Genomic DNA, 27,356 nt, shown 5'->3' with positions numbered 1-27,356 from the left:
TAACAGAACACAGGCAAGGATGGAGCCACACAGGGCTTTACATTAGGTTTGTGTTGTCAGTCTTTACAGAGAGGTAAATCTGTCTTTGGTAAGAAGGCATTTAGAAGCCACTGTGAAGCTCAGTAGATGAGGGATGTTGGTCGGGATTGCTTTTGTTTAAAAAAGTTAGTAAATAAAATTATAGTACACATAATGTACGTATCAATGACAAATCTCACACCTAAGAGATACATACAGAGATCTTTATGTTTGAAATGTTTTGTTCCTATAAGTAATACCCTCAAACCCAACATTCATTCAGACATGAACAGATGAACATTTTCTTGGAAAAGCTACAAAATATCCCGTATAATTATTTAATCAATAAATAAACCCAGCTGGGTGTGGTGGTGCCTGCCAGTAATCTCAGCACACGGGAAGAGATTGAGTTGGATTATGAGTTCAGTGCTAGCCTGGGCTCCCTTTGTAGTTTGAGTCAGCCTGGGCTTTGTAGCATGTCCTTGTCTCAAAAGAAAAAAACCCTCAACAAATACATTAAAAAACAATTAATCCATGTTGATATGAAGTAGTACAGACACATCTGGTTGGAATTTACTGTAAGAGAGGTTGGCGCACAAAGGTGAGGCTTATCCCTTCCTTCTTCCCAGATTTAGTTCCTTTATTTTCCCTTGTGGCTGGTTTCTAGAGTTGATGCTGGGGAGAGAGGAGCTTTCCCAGAGAGTGTGGGCATCGAGGATCCAGCTGATCCCACCAGAGGAACCCAGATTATGTAGACCTTCACAATCCTTAAGGGAAGATTGCTAGGAAGTTCTGACTAGGACAAGAGCTCTTTCCCTGAATGGCTCAGAAGAGAGTAGAGAGAAAGAAGAGAGTGGAGGCTGGGACCTGCTGTATTAAGTGCCTTGGTGAAACTCCATGGGTGGTTCCTGAGAGCATCAGCAGGGACACCTGGGGATGGCAGTGTCAGTGGAGAAGCTGGACATCAGGAAAGGTTGCTTGGACTCTGTACAGCATCAGCTGAGCCTACAGGACAGGATTAGGGACAGTGAGAAGAAAATATGTTTAACAGTCAATATCGGCAAAGAGTATCCTTAGAAGAGGGACCCTTGGGAGGCCATAGGGCTAGGAATGGGTCAAGAGGCAGAGGCTATACCTGTTCTCATAGCTCATGAATCTACACTGAGGGGTTAGTATGTTTGAGGTTATGATTTTGACTGTGGATTACAAGCTGTAGTTGCTTGAATTGTCCCATTGATAGTTGCTGTGGATTCCCTGGTACCCCAGGGTAGGGAAGTAAGAAAGACATTCAACTCAACAATCATAGTTAAGAAGCCTTCTGGTTATCACACCTATAATTTCCTCTGACTGACCATCAGATAATCAGTTCAGATTCCGTTTCTAATTCATGAAGTCTAAATCCATAGGATGCTTGGTACTTGCATAAGGAGTATAGTAGTGTTTATAAGAGACATTCATCCAATAAAGGAGCACTAAAACTTACAGTAAAATTATGCTCAAAGTACCATATTTCTGTTTGTAAACAAAACCTATGGTAATAACCAGGTGTATTTGGGCAAATCGAGTTAAACTCTTTTCTTGTGGTTTTTCTATAGTTCTGTTCCTTGCGAGGTTTATAGAGATGGCTTCTGTATTAATGAGCTTTGCTTTCTATTTTAGTTTGTTTCTTTACTTATAATATGTGCTTTTTTAACCATGTTTGTTAAGATACGCAGAAATTCTTTCTTTACTATCTTACTCCACATCCTGCTCCGAGAATCGAGCCTTTCTGCGTGACATCATGTTTGCTTTTTTCCGGCTCATAGGTCAGCTGGTTTGTGTTTCTTTCTTTCGTTTCTTCTTCTCATCTTATTTGATTTAGTTTTAATTTCCCGCTGTCTTTTTTCTACCTCCCCTCCCCCTCCCTTTTTCTCCTTTTGTTTTTCTTTTGTCCTCAGCCTGTTCTGCAAACTTGGAGTTCTTGTCAGGCATAGGATTTCACTGTTTGGTAAGGAGACCCATGGGAAATTTCTGAGCATGGCCATCAGGGGCTTTTCTTTGCTAATTTTGCACTGTGTTGTGTGCTGCTATGTTGCATGAATGCATGATTGCATGGCTGCATGCATGGCCATCATAGGCCAGACAAGTTCCTGGAGGTTGTATATAAGTAACATTACCTATGGCAAAATGGAGGGCTGTGTCTTTTCCTGAGCCAGTCCTATTTATGACTGAAAACTGAATCATATTCAATTAAAAAGACAAATGAATGAAAATGGCAAGTTCTGTCATATTTTATTTCAAGGGTAAAATGAAATGAGGCTCTTGGATTTTTGCTTGGCTCTGGAAGATTAAAGAATAAGCTGATATTGATCCAAATCTAGAACTTCAGATTTTATTTTCAATGTTCTTGATCTACAGATATATTTGTCTCCTGCATTCTAAACCTTGGAGCTTGGTAATTGGGACCATAGAGCCCAAGAGCTTTGCTTGGTCAAAGTGGCTTCTCTAGCAATACTCACCATACCCTAGCCATTTTCTGATGTGTTCAATTGTCCATGAGGGTGAAGGTCATGCTCCTGAATAGCTGTGCAGGGTAGACACTCAACTTTGCAGCTGTTCCTACCTGGAGCTTTAAGAATTGGCAGTTGCTACCATATTCCAGTCACTCACTTTCTTTTATCTGATTATATAAACTGCCAAAACAAATTTGAGTCCTTTGCTGTCTAGATTCAGGGGATAATGTTGGGATATTTTTTAGAGATGAATTATTAAAAATTCTTTCAATTTAACTATATTTTTATGAATGACTAAAGAAACTAAGTCTTTTTGTGAAAGTAAAAGTGAATAAACTGTCTTACAGACATACACAAACACACATGCACACATACACAGAGACAGGCATGAATAATACATTCTTATTAAAATTTGTAAAATGTGATAGATTTTGCTACAAATAGCTACTAATGTACCATATACTTCTTGATCTGGAATGTTCAGTACACTGAATGTTTATCAGTTAACTCATATTTCATATAAATTGTCTGGGTTTTTACATTATTTTAAAGATATTTAAAAATTTCAGGGCAGTCATCTTCAGAATAATTTGTGCTTAACCACTTTTGTCTAACTTCTCATCAATAGACAACAATTCCTGTGAAACTTCTTCAGACAAGATTCTCGTATCCTCTTCAACCTTCTTGAAGTGAGAGCAGGTTTGAACACCCCCTTGTCATCAGAGCGTACTGTCTAATTATGGATAGCTCTGATGGGGGCTTGTCTGTCAATGAAAGCGTAATACTGCATTATGCTCTTTTTAGCTGGCCATCCATTTAATAATCTTATTTTTTATGTTTTATCTCACTAGTTCCCCTGTAAGAAAATTTAACACATCCCATATATATTATAAAGTACATACATCTTGAACACAAGAAACTTTCCATAATTATAATCTACTTAATTAATTGTCAGGTCAAGACTATGATTCCAATATTCCTGACACTTCCATTATGCCATTTTTAAAAATGATAAACTTTCCTAAAGGAATGCTCCATGGGCACTTCATCAGCAAGGATTGCTTTTCCTGTTATTTAGAATCACATTTTTCTTTCAAGTATATCATCTAAGGGTAACTGATAATAAATAGTAATATATTTCGTTGTTCCCATACAGGGGTAAATTATTCTTTCTTGTGTAATCTTAATATCTAGTTAGATGCAGTATTTGAAATCCATTAATCTGGAAGATGTCTTTAACAATCAAGCATGCTCTGTAATGCAGACTTGCCTAGTTACTAGAATGTTTAAGTCTTTGCATACAATCTTTCATAGCACAACTATAGCCCAGCTTTTGACTCATCTGATGACCAGGAAAGAACACTGGTCTTTAACTGTGTACATGCTGCTTTTGGAATTAATCACCCTGAATGATTGGGACAAGAAACTTGAATGCCTAAACTTACACTTTTTTGTATTTGTGATAGGCTTAAAACCACTACCAATCTTAGAGATTCCTTGTGCCTATTAAACTTAATAGGAGTTAATGAATGTTAAGATATTATAGAAACTGTGAACTTGCTGTGTTCATATCCTAGTTTGAGCCATTTGATTTTATTTATTAGGTTTATTTTAATCTTTTTAGCTCTTACTTAGGTGAATCAAATTAAATAAAAAATAGTACAAGGTGTAGTTACTTAAAGTAGATGCACAAGACCTTTTCATAGCCCATTGCATCAGAGATGGGTTTTACTAAAGAGACATAAACAAATATGAAATAGATACTTGCATATACTCATGTTATTCTTTTCTTAGTCCTTTTACTCTATCTCATATGTATTTCATATGGTTTTTTGCATTACAGCAGTAAATAAGCTGTTTATCAATTCTGTTATATATACTGCCTTGGTTCAGAAAAATGTAGGGGTTGGAACCAGAAGGATGGATCAGCAGTTAAGGTTATGTACTGCTCTTGCAAAGGACTCAGGTTCAGTTTCCAGTACCCATACTGGGCAGGTAATGGCCTCTGAAACTTCAGTTTCAATATATCCCTCTTCTTGGCTTCAATGGCACCCACAAACACATGTCACATACACACAAATAAAAAATCATACTTGAAAATAGTTCATGACTTTATTTAATAAGTAGTTGAGAGTTAACCTCCATGAACTATTTATGTTTCATAATGGGTACCAAAACCATAGACACAAAAAGATTAACATTAACCTTTCATAGCTAGGCATTGTCAAGCAGGGGAGAGCAATAAACAGACCAAGTTGTTGCTGTTGGGGATACTGTAATGAGCTGATCTGGTAGGTACTGAGGATATTTAGACCGTATTATCTGTCGAATTAAATTCACATCTACAATTTTTCTAGTAGTTACAGATTGTTGAGGCATCAAACCATGAGGACTATACAAAAAAGCTGACTCTGCATAGTTCATTTGTCTTTGATCTCCTTTAAAAATCTTTTTATATAACAGCCCCCAACATAGAAAATACCAACCCAACAGCTCTCACACTCTGAACTGTTATTCTGAGGGTCTTAAAGCATTTTATGTTATGTGGGAAAATGGTACTGACACTTTTGTCAAGGATGAATGCTTACACTATACAATCCTGGTGAATGCAGCATAGTATTTTGTAAATTGTAGTGGGGGAGAGAGAAAGAAAATGCCATCCTTCTTAAATCCATGCTTTCCCATTTGAACTCTGAAGTGTTTGTTTGCTGCTCTAAGTTGGTAATAATTCTGGGAATTCAGTTGGGATGCAAATAGTACTTAGACAGTTTAACAAGACAGAGGATCTTATTTGTCTAAGAGCCCAATGTTGGCTAAAGAAATTCTGTGTTCATCTTTATTAGTCTCTATACTTTGTGGATAGGAATTCTGTCTGCTAACTTAAAGACAGCAAGAGCATCCCCAATCTTACTGGTGACATTAAATCCTTCAGTCATTGGTAAAGGGAGCAGGATATGAAAGCAGAACAGTCTCAGGGATGATGTCACAGGGTTGTGCCTGAAAGGTCTGTTGAGGCCATTATTTGCACACACAAAGAAAAAACTAGTACTCCAAATGCATTATTGAAAACATGGTCATTGTGGGTCTGCTGTGTGTGAGACATTCTCTTAGGATGTGAAGATGGAGAAATAAATTTTCTTTTCTGTTGTCACACTGAAGTCAATCGGCAAAGAATTTTACCCATGCTACTTCATGACCAAAGAACCCATGCTATCTGATTTCCCTGTACCCATTCTGTGTCACATGCAGTCATGTCTTCCTCAGATTCCAGCCTGCATGGCCAGTGCCTTCCATGTCTGTAGAATAACCAGAGTTCACAAGTCCTGCGCTCTGGCTTCCACATGCGCCACTCCATCCATTCTCACCACCATGCTTTCCCTTGCTCCTTATGCCACCTCAGCTTTCTTAGCAAACCCTCTACTTCTGCAGTGTGTCACATCCATTTTCATTCAGGGTCTTTGGTGCCATCATTACTCTGTGGGATGAGATTCCCTACCCCTAACACTTGCCTTCTTAAATCTCACTAAATGCAGTAAATTACTGCCCTTCTGGCTTCCATTTGTCCTTACGGGGCTAGGCAGGAGGCTTGACACATTATGTCCTTTTAACAATACCCCATAAAAGAAGGAATGAATGAACCAATCAGATCCTGCTCTCAAGGAGCCCCTCATCTTAGTAGAGAAGACAGGTAACATACATTCACATAACATAATCTTTCATTTTGTTTTTATTTTGGGGAAATTATTAAGGAAAAATGTTTTTCTTAGTAAGACACTCAGTCCCCCAAGATACTTTTCCGAGTCAGGGGAGAATGTATCAAATTTTTGACATGGAAACTTCTAGAAATATTACAAAGTTAGCAGTTTGCCATGAGATACATACATACTATCCAAAACTTCTTTTGGTGTGACCTCATAGTAGCCCCAAACCTGAACACACTATGTGACTACAATTCACCACAATGTTAGTTGGGAGGATATTGGCACAACAAAACTATCAGATATTTAAAAGGAAGCTACTTATTTCATGAATTTTTTTTCTTCTTTCCAGTTGAGGGTAGTTAATTTTCACTAGTGCATGAATCTTAAATTTATATTGGACAAGTTTCAAAAGTAAATGGTAAATGACATAATTAGTAGAAATTTTCCTTTTAATCTCTCCCTCTTAGAAGATTAGGTTTACATTGATAGTTTTGATGTCTCCTTTCAAATGCCTCATTTATTTGAATAATCCTTGTTATCCCCCATCAGGAATTATCAGAAAATTAGTCTGTGTATGCTGTCCCTAAAAGGCTCAGGTTGTGCTTGGCTTATTGAGCATTGTTGAGACTATGAAAAAGAAGTCCCTTTAAAGCCCCAAGCATCTCTGAGGATAATGTCTATCTAGAACTGAGAGTGTCTTTGTCTTACAATGAGCTTAAATTGGCCTACTCCTGTTCCAGGATGATTATCCAGTTCCATGTATATGTAAGTGGGATATTTGATGATGTGTTTTTGTTTAAAGAAGATAAGATTCAGGCATTACAAAAACTTACATTGACTCATGACTCATTATCCTAAGGAGTGTGTGTGTGTGTGTGTGTGTGTGTGTGTGTGTGTGATGAAAATATAGAACAAGGCCTGATATGGCTTAACCATATTTTGGAAGTCAAATTATTTGTTAATGGAATCATCATTTTATTTTTATAAATACCCATCACTGAACACCACACACACACACACACACACACACACACACACACACTGTTTATGTCACTCATAATTTTGTACTTTATATACAAAATAGCAATCAAAATGCATAAATCTCATTGTTTTCAAGAATTACATTCTGAGTAGTGCAAAAGAGTGTTGTTTAAGCTTCTGAAGAGATGGCTCAGTAGTTAAGAGCAAGTGCTACTCTTGCAGAGGACCTAGGTTCAGTTCTCAGCACCTGCATCAGGCAGCTCACAAACAGCTGTAGCTCCAGTTCAAGGGGAGCTGACACTTTCTTCTGGCTTGGTCAGGCACTGCATGCAAATATTCACATAGCCACATGTGCACATAATTAAAAATAAAATTCTTTAAAAACAAGACTATTTAGCTTTGCCAATCTTTGATTTTTAGTTTTTTACTTTATATTTAAATTAGAAACAAGTTTATTTTACATGTTAATCCCAGTTCTTTCTCCCTCCCCTCCTCCCCTGTCCCCCACCAATCCCCTATCCCATCCCTTTTCTGCTCTCCAAGGAGAGTGAGGCCTTCCATGGGGGATCTTCAAATCTGTCATATCATTTTGAGCAAGGCCTAGGCCCTCACCCATGTGTTTAGGCTGAGTGAGCATCCCTAGGAGCATGTGGAATGGTCTCCTAAAGTCCATTTGTACACTAATGATAAATACTGATCCACTGCCAGAGGCCCCATAGATTGCCCAGACCTCCCAAATCTGGTTTTAATTTTTAAAAAGAATTCATTTGTTGATTCCCTTTTTGCCAGAGACCAACAAAGTTTGGATAAATCAGTCCACCTTGCCACATCAGAATTCAGGCATATTAATTCTCACTGTGGTCACTGAATGAAATAAAGCAGAGTGTCCTGTAGTAATTAAAATGGTGGAGTTTAGCTCATCTCATTTCAGAAAGTATATGTGCTGACTTTAAAAGTGTTCTTACTGTATGTATTACAGTGCATTAGTGTGGGGGAGGGATGTATCTGAGGAATTCAGCAAAAACTCCTTTAGTTTTGTGCGATGCTTTCGAATGCTTCTGGAGCATGTCTGCTATCTGGTAAGACATGCTCCACTGCTTGTCCACTTACATTTGCATAACCACTTTTAAGCAGAGAAACTGCATGATTTCAAACTTTAGTCTTCAAAAGTCTTTTTCATTAAGTTATGATTGAATTGTGTGAATTAACCAGTGTTTGCACCACATATATTAATAGGGCAGGAGAAGGTTAAGAAATTCTGAAGGGAATTCATGCAGTGTTTTGTTTCCCCTTCAGGGAATGATGCTACCTCAATTGTGAACTGTCTTCATATTCTGGGTCAGACTTTGGATGCAAGGTAAAAACACACATTTTTATCTAAATGAATTGATATGATTATGACATGTCTTGATTTTATTTTGGTGGTTTCATGAACACTTTGGAACTAGCGAAAATGTTATAAATTATTGATACATCATAATTTGCTTTTTTAGATTATTTAGACTTCAAATCATTTCTCTAGCAGCTGCAAATATATCATGTGAAGAGTAATGGCAGCCAGACAGTTTGAGGGGCCTTTTTATTTCCCAGGGGTGGTGCCTGTGCATGACATTCATAATCACACATGATTTTGTGAAATGCAAGAGAGGTTCATCTTCATTCTGTAAAGTAATGTCTAAGATGGGATAGGATGTATATAAGCCAACTGAACCCCAAGTCAGTGTGCTAGCTCTTCTGCTCCACAAACCAGGAATGGTGCACAAGTATGTCATCTCTTTGTTTAGCATGCTTAATGCTACCTTCTAACAATTGACTTAGTTCATAAAAGCAAATCTAGTCCCTTCGTGTCTCTTCTAGGCAATAGTCTGTGACATAAGCTTTTATGGAGTTGTCTCTGTAATAAATGAAGGAGATAGAGTATACACATCCATTCCCTTCCAGGAGCAGTAGAACTGTGTTGTTACTTCTCAAGAAGTCAAGCCTTCACTGGCTTCTTTAGAAGAGGTTGTGTCTGCTGCTCTTGGAAGTGTAGAATGTTTAGCACTGGGCATCATTGTTCAACTGCAATCAGAAAGAAACTTTCACAGCTGTCCTTATGTTACTGGATATGGGATTAGTCAACTTCCTGGGAAGGTGCTGTTATATTGGCTATGGAATCTCAGACCATTGACAGAAATACTAAAGCATTATTGTGTTCCAGATCCTTACTGACTTCAAAGGGAAGTCATTTGTTAAAAGTGATTGGCCAAACAGCATTCCTATAACTGCAGATATGTAGAAGACTTATTTTAGATTTTATAAAAAATGAAGTACAGTTGCTAATGGAGGAAGGAGCTACTAAGGTCCTCCCTTACTAGAGGATTCATAGGCAGCTAATGGTTTCTAGGGGCAGGAGATACATTTTCCTTATTGGTATAGCCACTGCTAAGTTGCCCTTACTCTTATAAATAATCCCTTTCCCTTGCTCCAGTAGGTAGCCCTTTATAGCCTCATTGGTTCATCACATAGCCACATGCTTATACTCATGTGAGCACACACACGTAAAGAAATGAAAACTCTGGAAAGAGGGAGGATTCAGAGGAAGGGGAATAGAGAGGGTAATTGGAGGTGAATATGTTCAAAATATATTGTGTGTGTATGTGAAAATGTCATGACAAAGCCATTATTATGTATAATTAATGTATGCCAATGAAAATTTTTAAAAGTTAAATATATTCTAGGTGGGTACTATAGTAGAAAGGTAGCATGATGGGGGAGAGCAGATTTTATCTTTTAATTTCTTGTTGTTAGAAGACCCAATCTCTCCCTTCTTGACTTCCCAGGACTGTGATGAAGACGGGCCTGGATAGTGTGAAAAGTGCTCTCAGGGCCTTTCTGGACAATGCAGCAGAGGATCTGGAAAAGACAATGGAAAACCTTAAGCAGGGCCAGTTTACTCACACCCGGAGCCAGCCCAAAGGGGTGACTCAGATCATCAACTACACCACTGTGGCACTGTTGCCCATGCTCTCATCCCTGTTTGAACACATTGGCCAGCATCAGTTTGGAGAAGATCTGATATGTATGTAAATGTGGTCCTCATGAGCTGGCTTTGAACTAGCACCATTGGGGTCATCCCAACATACTTCTGCATGCAGATGTGACAGCATAGATGGGTTATGAATTATACAAACCATTCTTAAGGAAAAGGTCTGTGAATATGGCCCCAGAGTAAAGTCACTGTTTTAGTTTGTGTCTTCTGCACTGTTGAAGCCCAGGTTTCATCAAATTCCATAAATCCGTTGCACCTTTCCAATGCTTATTTTCAATTTATTCAGAACATAAAGCCATGCCACATTAGATCTTTTCAAATCGTTTCTGAATTCAACATAGATTTCTGACTGGACTATGAATTATTCTACCAAATAATATGAAATATGCTGAGCCAAATGCAGTATCTATAACATTGAATTATGAGAAGTACAAATAACTCTGTTGATAGATTTTAGTGTCATTTTGAGAGATATTTAATTAGCTGATTTGGAGTCAGAACTTTTGTTATTTTTAAAAATTGTTCCCAGAATACCCAAGGTTGTGTTGAAAATGAACACTTGAGCTGTCCCGATTCTTTGCGGGGCTGCTCATAGGAACATGGGATGAGCTAGGAGCTTTAGGGAAGCTGACACTCCTTTAGAGACTCTCATAGGGTCGGGTTCCCAGGAAATAGGTAGTGCAATGTGGGATTCAGTGGCTCTTCCTTAGTGTTGGCAAAACCTTCATTTTCCACAATAGGAGCATTGCTTGTGGCTCAGAACATAGATGGAAGTAGGTGTGATATCAAAGATAATTTCTTCTGTATATGGTATGTCTGACCTGGCATGGTGGCAGGGTTAGAATTAGAAAGCCTCATTTATTTGATTTCTTTGCCTTTGAAGCATGTGTTGTTCAATGATTTAAAGATATTTACTAGATCTTCTGTTTGAGTTTTCTAATGTCAAATACTGTAGGAAGGGAATGCAAAGATGGTTTAGTGATTGAGAGAATATATTATTCTTGCAGAGGACCAGAGTTTGGTTTCACAAATATACTTCAGATGCATACAAACCCATGTAAATCCATCTCTATGGGGATTCAGGCTTCTGGACTCTGCAGACATCTGTACTAACATACACGTACTCACAGACAGATAGATAAGCATGTTCCCAATTAAAAATAATTTTTAAAATATCCAGAAGGCTATATCTGGGTGTCAGATCACTGTGGATATCATTTGTGAGTTATGGTAACAGATAGTTATTATATTTAAAATTGTGTGAACTGAAAGTCCTTGACCATGCAAACCTTTATAGAAAACAGAATATTTTTTTCTCCCCATAACAACACTCAGAATTGACATATTGTCCTTATCCTTCAAGATAGTCTTGTGCTTTGTTTTATTCTTGGCCAAGTCTTTTCCTTTAATATACAGAGAAATTATTTAAAAATGTTTCTGAGGATGTTCTAGATCAGTAGTTCTCAACCTGTGGGTCATGACCCCTTTTGGAGTGAATGACCCCTTTATAGGGGTCACATAACAGATATCCTACATATCAGATATTTATGTTATGATTCATAACAGTAGCAAAATTACAGTTGTAAGTAGCAACAAAAATAATTTTATGGTTGTGTCACCACAGCATGAGGAGCTGTATTAAGAGTCACAGCATTAGGAGGTTGAGAACCACTAATCTAGATAATCACAACACATTCTTTAAAGTGTTTTCAGCTCCCTTTATGCAGGGAAGAATTTTTAAAAGAAGCTTTTATGTTTTATTTTATAAATGTGTTCTTGCTTAGCATTTTCCAAAGCCTAGTGAGGAATTCTGGGTTCAGCCTACACTTTCTCAGGGTCATCTGTTATATAAGTGTTTATTCTCAATGGAAACTTTCTTTTTTTTTCAGTGGAGGATGTGCAAGTGTCTTGTTACAGAATTCTGACCAGCTTGTATGCCTTAGGAACCAGCAAGAGCATCTATGTGGAAAGGTAAGATCTGAAAACAGCCTGGTACTGATGACAACAGCACCTTAAAACTCTTTGTTTTATACAAGGCTCCTTGGAGCTTGATTGACAACCCGGTCTAGATGAATTGGTTGGCTCCAGGTTCAGTGAGAGGCCCTGACTCAAAAACTAGGATGGAGAGTGCTTGAGGAAGTGACTCAGTGGTGACCTCTGGTCTCCAGATGTATTCCCACATGCCTGCCCACTCCCCACAGAAATATAAAGTAAGCTGGAAATGCACTAAAGCCAGCTTCATTTTCTTTCTCACATTTCAGAAGGAAGTGGTTCACCATTGTCAAATGCTATGACAGGTAAACTGACTCAAACTTAGCATTTGACCTGCTATCTATTCGTGATTATTTTCCTAAACCAGTTTAGAAATTCACAGCTAAGAGCATTTATATGTCAAACAGTTATGATTCATCATTATCTTTCCACAAAATTGGTTTGGTTTATACTCACACGTAAATACCTACATACTCAGTTTTCTCTTTAACTGCAGATTTAGTAGCAGGATCCAGATTTTATTCTCAAAGACATTTTCTTAATTTTTCCTTAGTTACTATTTCTTCTGAGTTTACTTTGACATATGTATTTATTAATTTTATCAGTTTTCTTTTCTTATCTATTATGTGCAGGTAGATTTTTATACATGGGGACTTTGGATTTTTGTTTAATGGCATTTGCCAGTTACCTCATACATGTTCTTTCTCCTTAGTTTTGTAGTGTCAAAAGCATACATCATACTTTTTTTTAGCAGGCAAATGTTCAAATACCAGTTCTAGTCTTCCTTAGCTTTTCATTCTATTGTTTGATTATTATATATTAGTTAAATGCCAGATGCAGGGCAGAACAATGAAAAAGCTAGTTTTCCACCATCATGGGTCTTGAATCTCCTGGGAGAAGCCAGAATCCACAAACAAGTCATGATGATAGATTGTACTTATATTTTAAGTAACCACACAATATAGAATAGATAATTTGCAACCTGACTTTTTAAAGCTTATAACTAATAAGACTTCATAGTGACAAACTTACCAGATGACACATTTTTCCAAAAAAATCTTGATCATTAAGTGACTAGGCATGTTAATTGTCTGGGATATTTAAAACTACCCAATAAGAATATTGTCTAGAGGCTAGAGTATATATTGTTTTTGCAGAGGACCCAAATGCTGTGTCCAATGGCCACTTTAGTTGGGTCATAATCACCTGTTACACCAGTTCCAAGAGATCTAGGGCCCTCTTCTGGCCTCCAAGAGCACCTACACTCACATGCACATATCCATGCATGGATGTACATAATTAAAATGCAAATGGGAAAATACATAAAAGTAAAATAATGTAATGATTTATAATAATGTAAGTCACATTTATAATATTTATATCCTTTTTAGGAAGTTTATAATATGCTTAAACAACTTTCCCATTAGTCTTTCTTTGATGAACAGCTTAAGTTTCCAACAAAGCCATGGATTAAGCAAATGACTAATAAAAAGGGGAAGAATGAAGGAGACATTATCAGACTTTAAGCTCTGTTCACAATCAATGAAGCATCTTAGATTCTTTCTTCTTATTATAAATGATAAGTCAATTGAAAGTAATAGTGGAAGTTTTACCATTTAGTGTACTTTAACATCAAAGAGCTATCATTAAATTATTATTATTATTCTTTTGCTCGTTTTTGAGACAGGGTTTCTCTGTGTAGCTTTGGAACCTATGCTGACACTCGCTCTGTAGACCACGCTAGCCTTGAACTCACAGAGATCCGCCTGCCTCTACCTCCCAAGTGCTGGGTTATTAAATTTTTTGCGTGATAAATTTGATTAAACATAGTCAGTATTCTTAGTTCAAATTTTTACACTTCTGAATCCACTAATTCAGTAGCAGAAATTCTCTCCTTGTTATTTTTATTTTAAAAGCAGAAAATGGAAGAAAAGAAGAGGCAGTCAGGGAGGAAAGAAAATGTTCAGATTTGTGAGTGAAGGTGCAGAGTTTCTCATTTTGATGATTTGTTGCTTCTGTCAATCTGATTTTAAAGTTATTGCTAATAGACAATTTAGCTCTTATTCAATGGATCACTATTTGGTCACCAAAGCATATAATCCACAAACCTGGATTTCAAAGGGATTTTTTTGGTATATTGGTATACCTCTTGTAGGTTAAATCTACCAATTCTAATGTAACTTCTTCAGTTATTCAGCTGGAAACAGTAAACATTTTGCATTTGTAGGCAACGATCTGCACTTGGAGAATGCCTAGCTGCCTTTGCTGGTGCCTTTCCTATAGCCTTTTTGGAAACCCACCTGGATAAACATAATGTTTACTCCATCTACAATACCAGGTCTTCACGGGAGAGAGCAGGTAACACAGAACTATGCCTTTTTTGGTTGTTGTTATTGTTTGTTTGTTTTTTGAGAAATGAAGCTATGTCTTGATGGTGTACATTTTTTTCCTGTAACATTTTTTTTTCTTGGGATGATGGGATCATTTATTCAGAAGTTTTTACTTCTGAAATTACAAGGTAGTGATCTTATAGGGAAGTAGTGTGCTTGAGTGAGGTTGCTCATGAGCGCTGATTACCGGAGGAGCTTCCTTTCCTAGATTCTGGAGGAGTAGGAGGAGGAGTAATTGGCTGCAACAGGCAGGGCATGGGTGATTTCTTACCTTGACTGGTAGATGAGGTAGGTAATAATTTGATGCAATCTATGCATATATGGGCTAAGCACATAATTTTAATCTTTTGTATGCTTGATTATGCATAGGCACAGATAGTAAATAAAGGGTTTCCTATAATACAGTGGTTAATTTTCCTTCAGATTATAATCTTCAAGCATCTTTATTCTCTTATATTTTGGGTTGTGAGCCTAGCCTTTAATGGCTAAGCCATCTCTCCAGCCCCTCTTTATCCCAAGTGTTATAATTTAGCATTCTTTTTTAAAATGTGTACTTCCTCTAATGTTTCTGAAGGAAATTTTATTTAATTGCTTCTAAATTAATGAGCCACAGACAAGTGAATATTCTACCAAAGCAGATAAAATAATCAGCAAATGTGAAGAAAATAGGTTGATCTCCTTTCTTATGTAATTGTCGTATAATAAGTCAGGAAGGGTCATGTTATCATTGTTTATTTTATTGATAGATTTATGCCCTTCATTGTTTTTAATTTATTTTAACATTTATTTGTGTGTGTGTTTATGTGTGTTAGAATGTATGTGTATATATGTACATGCCATACTGTTCATGCTAATGTCAGATGACAACTTGACAACTTGTTCATCTTATCCATGTACTTTAAAATTATTTTTCTTTAGCTGACCTAGCCTGTATCATTAAAAATACCTTAAAACTGGGGTTCTGAGAAACTTAGCCAACAACTTAATACCTGTATGTAAGTTGTTTCTTCCTATGATCCATGAGTTTGTATATATATTCAGTGTCACAGATTCAAAATGTGTATGGTATCCCATGCAGAAAAACCTGATTGTTTGTTGCATAGATATCCCTATTTTTGCTCATGATTGCAACTGAAAAGACATTTACTCCCCTGCTGATGATTTCAGAGATCTACCTTTGAGCACCTGCTAGAATTAGTAACAGGAATGTGAGTTGAGCTGAATGGCAAGTAAGTAGACTTTAGTTATTCCTCCAGACAATTTCTTAGAATAGTCAAGGTCAATTCTCAAGGGCTGAATATGTCACAGATGCCCTCTGATTGGAATTTTTATATTTTATTTTTTCCTAAGTCTTTGGATTTTGGTTGATTTCTAATAATCCTAGAATGTTCTCAAAACGTGGCATGCACACCTATCTGTGAACTTGATTCTCTGTGACCTAGTTACACTATTGTTTTTCAGTGAGGCTTACTAAGTAAAGAATGTTTAGTGACCCAAATAATTATTATTTAACTTGGCTATTTTGTCAGTCTCACTTCATATGATAAATGAAAGCAAAGACAAATGTATTGAATGTGCAATAGTAATATATTTGCATATTTTATATTTGTAGGTAGCAAAAATGGTTAAGTTCAAATTGTTAATTTTTCTGTGTAATAATATAGAGTCATCTTATTTAGGCTTTGTGAATCATTAGTATTTGACTGAGAATCAACAAAAAGTTGATTTATTACCTCTGTACAGATAAGGAATAGTGTAAGAAGAATATTTACATGCGTAGGTTTCTCTAACATATTGTTCTCATAGCAAAGGGAATTAAACTTTATGATTTCATTAGTCAGTCATTTCAGGATCATTTTGTGAGGCTATGGTAAATGGAGGAGATATGATATAAAGAAGAGTAAGATTTGATTCTGTCCCTCAGGGAGTTCTGGCTTATAGGAGGGAGAAAGAGAGAGAGAGAGAGAGAGAGAGAGAGAGAGAGAGAGAGAGAGAGAGAGAGAGAGAGAGAGAGAGAGAGAGAGAGAGAGAGGAGAGAGAGGCTGATAGACATGAGTGATAGAATTCAGAATAAAGACTACTGAACACCAGAAAGCCATGTTATCCTAGAGCCCCTTGGAAGACTTAATACACATAATTCAAGATGAGTCTTGAAACTAAGAAGACAGAAACTCTGATTCATTAGGGAAAATGTCAAACATTTCACATTTTCTGGAGATAGCTCCCAGGAGAGGTGAACAGACAATGAAGCAAGGCTGGGAAACCAAAGGAGGAGAAACAAGAGTAGGGACTCAAGCCAATAGCAAAGAAGATTCATTCATCAGCTACAGAGAAGAAATGATGTATTGTGGTGATCTAGTCTGGAAGTAGAAAGGGAAATAAATGCACAGCTTAGCTGCGTTGAGAGCTAGAGAGACAGTGTGACTGGACAATGCCCATTGCAAAGACTAGGCAGTGAAGTGGTTATGAGATTTCCTGGAGAGAGAATCATTTCAGATATGAGCTAAGGAAGGATCATCTACATATAGCCAGGATGGCTGATTGGATAGTACCTTCTTTGAATAAGTATGCTGGAGAGGAAGTGAAAAGTTTAAACCCATTGTGTTTCAGTGAAACCTGAAAAAAATGTTAGGATTAGACAGAAAAAAATGAATAAATAAAACTTTGAAGGATTGGGCTATAGCAAGCAGAAGCCACTAGTAGTAGATGTAGTTGTCAAGACAAACATATCAGTGGAGAAAAAAGGGGCTAAAATTGGACCCTCAAAAAAGCCGAGATCTAATTCAGCAAGGAGAAAGGAGGGAGTTAAGGACAGTGCTATAATGAATAGAGAGTCACTGAGACTAGAGATGGTGATGATAAGGAAGGCATTTCAGCAAAAGGGAAAAGATGTCTAGCAACAAGTAAGCTATTATGGATGTGAAGTCATGACTTCCCTCTGTGGTGAAAAACTGAGTTTACTTCTTGTACAATGATGCCTGGAAAGTAGAACTTCTGAAGACATTTGCACAACTATAGATATGACTGTCCAGGAGCCCAAGAGGAAAAGGCTGGGAATAGAGAACTGAGCAAAGTCCTATGGTGGGAAAATCATTCAGAAAGATAGTAAGAAGAGAAGTGCCTCAATATCCCTTTCCTCTAAAAAGACGGAATAAAAGTAAATAAGGCCACACAGAAATGGCTTGAAAAGGGTGAGTGAAAGAAGTAAGAAGAAGAAAGAATGGCTATTCTAGTTTCTGTGGAGTAGGCAGAGCACCTGTCCACAAGGTAGGATCTTAGGGTTAGGAAATAATTTGGAAATTACAGTCAAAATAAAAGGAAGAGGTGCCAGGAGAAGAGTAGTAAGGTTAGCTGACTTTTGAAGCCCAACATGAAATATGGTGTCTGTTTGAGACAGTCAAGCCTGCCACATGGTACATGTTCTTGCATTTAGAACAATCCAATTGTATCTGTGTTCTCTAGCTCTCAGCTTACCAGCAAATGTGGAAGATGTCTGCCCAAATATACCATCCCTGGAGAAACTCATGGCTGAGATTATAGAGCTGGCAGAGTCAGGTATCCGCTACACTCAGATGCCACACATGATGGAGGTTGTACTGCCCATGTTGTGCAGCTACATGTCACGATGGTGGGAACATGGTCCTGAGAACCACCCAGAGAGAGCTGAGATGTGCTGCACAGCTCTCAACTCTGAGCACATGAACACACTGCTTGGCAACATTCTCAAAATCATCTACAACAACCTGGGGATTGACGAAGGAGCCTGGATGAAACGCTTAGCAGGTAAGAAGCAGAAAGAAAGCACCCTATTTATTTCCTGAGAAGATTTTAAATATTGAAGGCTAGAAACTTCCCACAGTAATATCCAGTGATTTCTTCTGTGTTCAAAGCTATCATTGCTTAGTCCTGTTATGCTATTTAAGGAGATACGAATATGATCATCCATTCACTACCTGCCCTAGTCTCACTTTTGCTGCCATGATAAAATATCCTGACTAAAAATCATTTCAGAGAAAGAGTATTTTATCTGGAATTGTAAGCTAACATCACTTCAAGAATATCACAGAGGTGAAAGCTTAAATTTGCTAGTCATATCAAATCCATCAAGTGCAAAAATAAGTAAGTAAGCAATTAAATAAATGCTTGCTTGCTTGAGTTTACTCAGCTCAGTTTCTCCACTCTTATATACTTCAGGACCTCTTGATGTCACCCATAATGGACTGGGTCTTCCACATCAGTTAACTTAATTATAAGAATCCCCCACAGACCAACAGCCAGCTCAATATAGAATATCCATCACTGAGACCCTCTTCCCAGGTGATTCTAGGTTGTATCAAATTGACAATTAGAGTTACTCATTACATAGTTAATATTGACAATTTCCTGAATTATTTGTTTGTATATAAGACTATTTTACAAGCAGAAGAAACAATGATCAGTAATACCAATAATAGTTATGTAGACAGAGACAAAACTAACGCTGGTGTTTGAAACAACCTATCTTCATATTATTCTCCTATGACAACAGTCTGAGAAAGTAAAGATGAAATAGATATGAACAGTTCAGTTTATCTTTGCAGTATTCTGGAATATTAAATATTAAAATTCTGGAAGCAGTCTAAATAGCCAACAGCTGGAACATGAATAATTAGTTTCTCTCTATTCTCTTACCAAAGTATTACATTTTCTCCAAGCATTCAGGATTTATCAATGTTTTATGTCTTAGTAAATACTCATTATATTATATTATATAGAGAAAAAAGCAACATTTTAAAAGAAACATGGAATGAAGAATTATGAGTTAATGAGTTTATCTGTTGATTAAAACTAAAAGAAATATACTAGGGTTTCAGTGATCTGAATAGGTTGATTTTAAAACTTTTCTTACATATATATTACCCAATGCATGTGTTTATGTATACTTGTATACATATGTGCATATTATATAATTTTTAAGGTAAAATCCGTCTTTAAAAATGTGCAATCCTAGAACTACTATTGAATGCTAATTAGGACAGCAGTACTGTATATAATCTAACCCTTCCATGAGGTCAGGTTGTGACCTCAGGTCTTTCATGATATTTCAGAGAGTGTTTATCTTCTAAAAATGAAAGAACTGGAAGACTCATTTTCATCTGGGCATTTTGTGTGATAATACTGATTTCATATATGATTACAAGTCTTTTTTTATTTTGTTCTAAGTCATCAATCTTTTGTTAAAAACAAGTACACTGAATTGAATCCAGTAATTGTATTTAAACATCAGTTATGCAACTAGGTTTGTGGCTAGAAAAATGGTAGACCTGGCTCTGTCCTTAAAGAAGCTCTGAGAGAGAAGGTGTGGGATCCCACTCCTATTATCATGTTAACAGCTCATCTTGATTTAATGGGTGTTTTTCATAGAAGAATGTTAATTTCTGTTTCCAAATAGTGTTTTCACAGCCTATCATCAACAAAGTGAAACCTCAGCTCTTGAAAACTCATTTCTTGCCCTTGATGGAGAAACTAAAGAAAAAGGCTGCCATGGTAGTATCTGAGGAAGACCACTTGAAAGCCGAGGCCAGAGGGGACATGTCAGAGGCTGAATTGCTCATTTTAGATGAATTTACCACACTAGCCAGGGATCTCTATGCCTTCTACCCACTCTTGATCCGATTTGTGGATTATAACAGGTACAGTGTACAAAAGTGGCTCATTTACCCAAGTCCTTCATGACCTTCTTGGCTCATCTGTTCATATAGAGAACTTAGTTCACTGACACCTAGGTCGTGAGCTTGTTTGTGATTATAACATAACAAAATATTAAAGCATACATTAATTCTCACTGGGAATTTCAGTTTACCACTAAGTATTGTTTGCACAAACCTTTTATGCTTTGGCAAGTAACATATTTATTGTTATATTATTTCTGTTTGTATAACACAGACTGGAGCTGTAGATGAACAAGTCTGCAGATTATACAGAAAGAAAATGAACTTTAATTGTTTTATATACAGTATATAAATAATATGTATGCATACACAAAGCATACTATAATATGTGTGAATGTGTATTATAAAGCAATCATTTGTCAAGATAAAACTAAACTTTTTATTTTTAATTTCTTTCTTTAAAAAGCTGTTGGGCAGTTATAGCATTTACAAGTTTTTAAATGATACAGTGATAACCTTTCAACCATTATGAAATCTTTGGCCCACAAACCTGACTTTGCCAAGCTGGTCATTACACACATCTTTAATCCCAGCACTCAGGAGAGGCAGAAGTAGACAAATCTCTATGAATTTAAATTCAGCCTGGTTTACATAGCAAATTTCAGGCTAGGCAGGGATCCTCTCCCCCATCTCTCTCTCTCTCTCTTCTCTCTCTCTCTCTCTCTCTCTCTCTCTCTCTCTCTCAAAAATACTTTGGTGGAAAGGATTTGGAAGAGGATGTTTTGTTTTTCTTAATTAACTTTAACTGAGAATCTGCTTATCACATGTTGCAGGGCAAAATGGCTGAAGGAGCCCAACCCAGAAGCGGAGGAACTGTTTCGAATGGTGGCTGAAGTCTTCATCTTCTGGTCCAAATCCCATGTAAGTATGAGAATGGTGGCCAACAGTATCTAGTGTTTGATGTGTAATAACGGCTTTGCAAAGGTAGACCAGTTGTCTAGTCTCTGAGGTGGCATTTCTTGGGTTTGTCTCCTAGAATTTACTTGATAACTTAGAACAGAAGGCAGGTAACTCTGAGGACTTCAAGAAAATGGGGCCTCTTCTAAGCTGTGTAATTTATCTTTTAAAGATAAAACTTTAATAGAACTGTATAAACTGTATAAACTAAGAAGAGTTTTTGTATCCCCCCCCTTTAGACAGTGTGTCATGTAGCCCAGGCTGGTCTTAAGGGCTTAATTCACTTCCATATTCTGGGATCCTTTAGAACATATCTGGCTTGAAATGACTTTTTAAAACATGTATGTGCATATTCACATTGATGTCTGTTATCTGTGACACGCTAGGAAATTGTTTAAAGTTGTCTCTGCTCCTCTAAGTAAATCAAATGAGATTATTTGTTTTGTGCTTGGGAATGCTGGGCTAGGGATCTGCTCTGATAGAGATCTCAGCCCTTGATATTTTGAGACAGGTTCACACTGTATATATAGATTAAGCTAAATTTGGAGTTAGCCTGACCTCAAACGTATAATTATTTTGCCTCCATGGAACCACTGGCATGTGCTAACATGCCTGGTGAATGATTCCTTATTCTGTAAAACTTAATTTAAAGGATGTGTTAGCTTATTTGGGGTGTATGGGAAAAATATATATTCTAGGATAATTCAACCCATGTTCACTTGCCAAAAGTAGAGATGGATTGACAGTCTATTACCTTTCACTCTCTCCCATCCATGGTAACCCAGTGTTTCCTTGCCCAGAAGAAAATAGGAGGAATCCAGGATTAGATGCTTTAAAAATATGAAAACTGTTAGAAAATTGATATATGTATCCTATTCATCAATCATTTAAACAGCAATGAAGTATCTTTGAATTTTTATCTTATAGAATATTTTGGAATGAGGACTCTATTATAATCAGGCTCATTTAATGGCACTTTAATAATAGAGTAATTATTTTGAATAATAGGAATATTGATATACCTTAGAATCAAACTTGTTTATATGTATTAATATTTTCTTCAAATATTTAAAATCAATTGATTTTAACATTCTGCTTCTAAGTTAAAACTACATAAATAATGTTGTGGTATTTTTAGAATTAAATGGATTAACTATCAGAATAGAAAGTTATATCAGAGTTGTGTGTGCCCTTGAAAGACTATGTTTCTCCAAGCAGGCAGCCTATACTACTACCCAGCTAAACTTGGGATGGAATGTTAATATTATTATTTAGCAATGTGTAATTTATGACTTAAACTTTGCAAACTTACTATCCTGTCTTTAAAACATAACTACTCAAGATGGGTCTGATAGCATGGTTTTGCCATCTCAATGCCTAAGAAGCAAAGGAAGGAGGCTTACAATTTCATGGGCTTCTTGAACTATAGAGTGAGTTCAAAGCCAATCTAGGCAATTTAATGAGAACTTATCTTCTAATAAGAAGTTAGAGGGCTTGGGGATGTACTCCATGGTAGAACTCTTAACCTGGTGTGGATAAATTCCTAAGTTCCATCCCAGCATTGGAAAATGCCAATCACACTCACATATAGTTCTTAAAACAGTTGTCCCTAGCCTGGAAATCTCAATTCAGTATCTGTCCTTGATGAAACTCTGGACTTGTGTATAAGTCTGATTATTTTGTTTTTCTCTAAGTAGCTTTAATTGAACTCTCCTTTGCAACTTAGAATTTCAAAAGAGAAGAACAGAACTTTGTGGTGCAGAATGAAATCAACAATATGTCCTTCCTCATCACTGACACAAAGTCCAAGATGTCCAAGGTATCAAGTCTTCCCATCAGTTCCAATTTTCCTTTACAGGTTGATGGGATTTTGATGTTTGTTAGAAAGTTCATAATGGTAATTGGGTTGTTTTAATAATATTGCTTACTGATATAAAAACATATGTGCTGTTTGGATAGTTTCTAGGATTAGTCTGAATCAGCTGTAGGAAAATTCTGAGACATAAAAGTGACATATGAAGGATAAAGTTCTTACAGATTCCTAGAAACTAAACTTACTAAGAATAATTTCTTACAAGTTGGTATATATAAAAAATGAGTTCCAAACAATATATGTATCTCTTTGGGATATAACTATTAATGTTTCTAATGTTCAGAAAATTATATATTTGATAGTACACAGCTATGTATAGAATAATATATCACGATATGATGACTTTGTACGCTAGTCCTTTGTAATGAATCAGTTGCTGGAGCTGGGGAGATGGCTCAGCAGTTAAGCACACTGGATACTCTTGTGGAGGACCAGATTCAGTTCCCATTATTCACATGGTAATACCATTCACTTCCATACTTAATTCCCCTTTGTTTCTTTTCTCAGTTCCCTATGACTTTCATAGGACTGGTTCAGTTTGGAATTATTGCTACAAAAGAAATCCAACATCCTTGGATGTGGGGCAATTATTTTCTTACAATCTCTTTATTAGAAGACTACCCCTGCCCATCAGAACTTAGAGTGGATTTGAGGTACCCTTGTAGCACCATCATAGTCATAAAAGAGTCACAAGAGACTGCTGATGTACTCTGACAAGTTCAATTCTAACATGATCACACCAATACTCCTGAATATTTCTGGATCACTGAGACTGGTATACCACTTGGTTTCTCAGGGGATATAGAGAAGCTATAATAAAAGAAGAAAATGTATTTTATAATAGTTATGCATAAGCCACATAGGTAATTTATAAATAATCCAGATAATATGTACATATATAAAACATACCCTTTTTATTCATGTATATTACAAAGGATTTATTCAAACAAAAATAAGCATTGAGATTTAGAATGCATATTATATATGAAATTACTATATGGAATTTCTTCCTCATATTATGAGGTGTCTTACTATATAACAATTATATGGGAATAAAATGCCATTTGCTATTGGTAAAGATGTAAGAAGAATAAAAACTAAAAGTAAAACAAAGTAATTGCTGAGAAAAAAAGATGACCTTTTCAAAATGGTTAGGATTTCTGAAAAGAGGGGACCAGGAAAAAATAAGGAAGGTGTGGCCATGATTATGTTAATGTTAAAGCAGATTGGTAGATCTGAATGAAAGAAATGTGGGTAACAGAATCAGCTGATTCAAGCTAGAGAGATCACTGACACAGGTCTGACAAATGGGGAACCTGCATAAGACCAAACTAGACTTAATATAGGTGACAATGGTGCGACTGGGACAATGTATGATGTCATTGGCAGTGGGTCCAAGATCTAACATTAATGTACAAATGGACTTAGTAGAGGCCATTCTATATGGAGAGATACCTTGCTCAGCCTAGACACAGGGGTGTGGGGGGTGGGGAGGTGCCTTGGTCCTGCCTCAAGGAGATAATGGGACAGACTTAGTAGACTTCCTAGGGGAGGCCTTACTCTTCTCAAGAAGCAGATGGGAGGAGGATAGTTGGGGGAGTGGGAGGAAGGGAGAGAGGGGAACTGGGATTGGGATGTAAAACATAAATTAAAAAATCTTAAATTAAAAAAGAATACATAACAATTAAAAAAAGGAAATGTGGGCAAACATCCCAGCATTCTTCTTTGTTCCACAGGCAGCCGTTTCTGATCAAGAGAGGAAGAAAATGAAGCGCAAGGGGGACCGGTATTCTATGCAGACATCTCTGATTGTGGCAGCTCTGAAGCGACTACTTCCCATTGGGCTGAACATCTGTGCTCCTGGGGACCAAGAGCTCATTGCTCTAGCCAAAAATCGATTTAGCTTGGTGAGTTTTTTGGTCACCCAGCGATGGTGGTCATCAGAATTGTGGCATTGCACAGAGAATGACTCTGTTAGTATTTCATTTACTGTTGCATTTTTAGTAAGTAGATTCTAGGACTTAAATCAATGACTGCCTATTATATTTAGTACATTTTTATCCTAAGTTATGGTAAACACCTCCAAGTCATATTCTGGAAGCAAACAAAATGTATGAATCTCTGGCACCAGGGATGAAAACGGATTGCATATGAACTCTTTTATAGAATCTGCCATTCTATAAAATCGTCAGATTTTTGAAAGATGATTTTTTTTATCATTAGAAGCAAAATGCTTTGTGACACTGGTGGCTAGATGTGGTGTTCGCTTCCAGTAGCTCTGGTTCTTTGTAGGCATTACAAATGTTTTCTTTGCTAGAGTTATTTCTTTGATTTTATTTTGCATAATTAAAGATGACTATGTAAATTTCCAGAAATGTACCTTGGAATTGCTTGTTTGTATATGTAAATTGAGAATACATTCTGCCTGTCCTCTTCTAGGACTGACAGTGAAATGCCTGTGTGGATCTTATTTTGTGTCCTGCAAGGAGTGAATGAAGGGAAACTTCGGCAGTTATCTGATATTTGATTTTTACATACACACTTCTTGTTAGAGCTCTGTTATGCAATGTGAAATGCAAAAATTTCTCTGTGAAGATTTGAGAGAAAACCATGAATTTATTTCCATATGAGCTGAAGGGAACATATTTCTGTCTTCTTTCTTTTTATGAGTTAGATACTCATTCTGCTGACCTTTGACGCATAAAGTAGATTGCAGCCTTGTTTGAAGTAGTTGTGTAGAGAAGTTTTGAGAGGTAGAGAGGTGGCTCAACAGTTAAGAGCATGTACCACTCTTGGAAAGGATTAGGTTCGGCTTCCAGAACCTACTTTGGAAACTCACAATCACCTGTAGTTCCTTCTCTAGGATATCTGACACCTTCTTCTGGCCTCCATGGGCAACACACATGCACGTACACATGTACAAATGCACACGCCCATGCACACACACACTCACCCACACACACACACACATACACACACACACACACACACACACACACACACACACACACACACATGAACTCTCTCCTTTTCAGAAGGAAAAGAAAGGTGTAAACATAACTGTCAAGCATACACTATTTAACAGGGTATTTGATTTGTTCTTATTGACTGTGGCATTTGATGAGATTTCTTTTAGGTAACATGTGTTTCTTGACAGAAAGACACTGAGGAGGAAGTACGAGATATAATCCGCAGTAATATACACTTACAAGGCAAGGTAAGCCAGCTTTTACTCCAAATCATGTTTAATATTTTCAGGATGTTATTGCTAATAGTCTCAACACAAACAAGTGAGATTATTTTGGTTATTATTGTACTTGCAAAAATTTTGCATTGATAACCCAAATGGTAATAAATGGTATAACCTTAAAAATAGAAGATCATAAGTTATAAAATAAAAAATAGTATGTTACAGATTGAATAAATACTGTATATGCATTTTTACAACTGTTTTTCATGGTTTGAGGGACCTGGAAACTGATATCCATAACAAGCTGAAATTTTTCCTCTAGTGTTCAGGCAAAAATGTACATTTAGAAATTATTCATGTATAGGAGGTAATGAAAATTGCTGCAGTAAGAACAAAAGAGTTGACCCAAGGAGAGGAAAATCCAATGGAAGACAAATGTGACTAGAAACTATGTTTTCCAACGGTACTGAAGGAATTAATAAAACTGGGTTTTATAGTCCAGTAAGTATTTACAATTACTTGAAGATTTTTTAATAGCACTGTGTAGGTCACTCAATTATTTATAAGATATATCATGTAAAAATTTTTATTGTTGCTTGGCATGGTAGGTAGTGCATGCCTGTAATCCCAACACTGAAGAGGCTGAGATGAGAAGATTGTAATTTTGTGGCTAGACTGGGTTATACAGCAGGGCCCTGTCTCCAAAAGCAAAAACCAATAAACAAAAGAGATCTAACTGTTATATGACCCCAGCTTTAGGTTTCTATTCTAGTTCATCACTCTTCAAAGTATTCTGTATAATTCATAAAAAATGATGAAGATATAAAGATATACAAAAAACACTAATTAGTCCTTCAATGTATTAAAATATTCCTTCCCACAGACTTGCATTTCTTTATTCTTTTAGCATCTGGAAGGATATGATACAGGTAAAACAAACTGCTATGTTCCCAGTGCACATGTATGTATTTAAGGCAATTTTTCTGTGAACTTTGGTGCTAACAAAACTGTAACTTAGTAATAAATCCTGCATGGAAGGGGATTAATTCCTAGTGGAGTCTCTTTTTCAGAGAGAAAAGA

General features: G+C 36.7%; 1 protein-coding gene across 11 annotated transcripts in view; it reads left to right on the top strand.

The window, feature by feature from the left end:
- Ryr2 (ryanodine receptor 2) overlaps positions 1–27,356 on the top strand; it is a 575,348-nt gene that overhangs the window by 454,483 nt on the left and 93,509 nt on the right. For all 11 annotated transcript variants that reach the window (XM_040755590.1, XM_040755588.1, XM_040755595.1 and 8 more), the window contains 11 exons: positions 1,956–2,005; positions 8,489–8,549; positions 10,015–10,253; positions 12,113–12,194; positions 14,443–14,573; positions 18,068–18,388; positions 20,037–20,277; positions 21,090–21,177; positions 22,940–23,032; positions 24,823–24,993; positions 26,244–26,303. In XM_040755590.1, the coding sequence (XP_040611524.1) occupies positions 1,956–2,005; positions 8,489–8,549; positions 10,015–10,253; positions 12,113–12,194; positions 14,443–14,573; positions 18,068–18,388; positions 20,037–20,277; positions 21,090–21,177; positions 22,940–23,032; positions 24,823–24,993; positions 26,244–26,303 (1,537 nt within the window). The remainder of the gene's footprint in view (positions 1–1,955; positions 2,006–8,488; positions 8,550–10,014; positions 10,254–12,112; positions 12,195–14,442; positions 14,574–18,067; positions 18,389–20,036; positions 20,278–21,089; positions 21,178–22,939; positions 23,033–24,822; positions 24,994–26,243; positions 26,304–27,356) is intronic.

The sequence above is a fragment of the Mesocricetus auratus genome, unplaced genomic scaffold (assembly GCF_017639785.1).
Source record: "Mesocricetus auratus isolate SY011 unplaced genomic scaffold, BCM_Maur_2.0 Super-Scaffold_100013, whole genome shotgun sequence".
Classification (NCBI taxonomy): Eukaryota; Metazoa; Chordata; class Mammalia; order Rodentia; family Cricetidae; genus Mesocricetus; species Mesocricetus auratus.
This window is presented reverse-complemented; position numbering and strand designations above follow the sequence as displayed.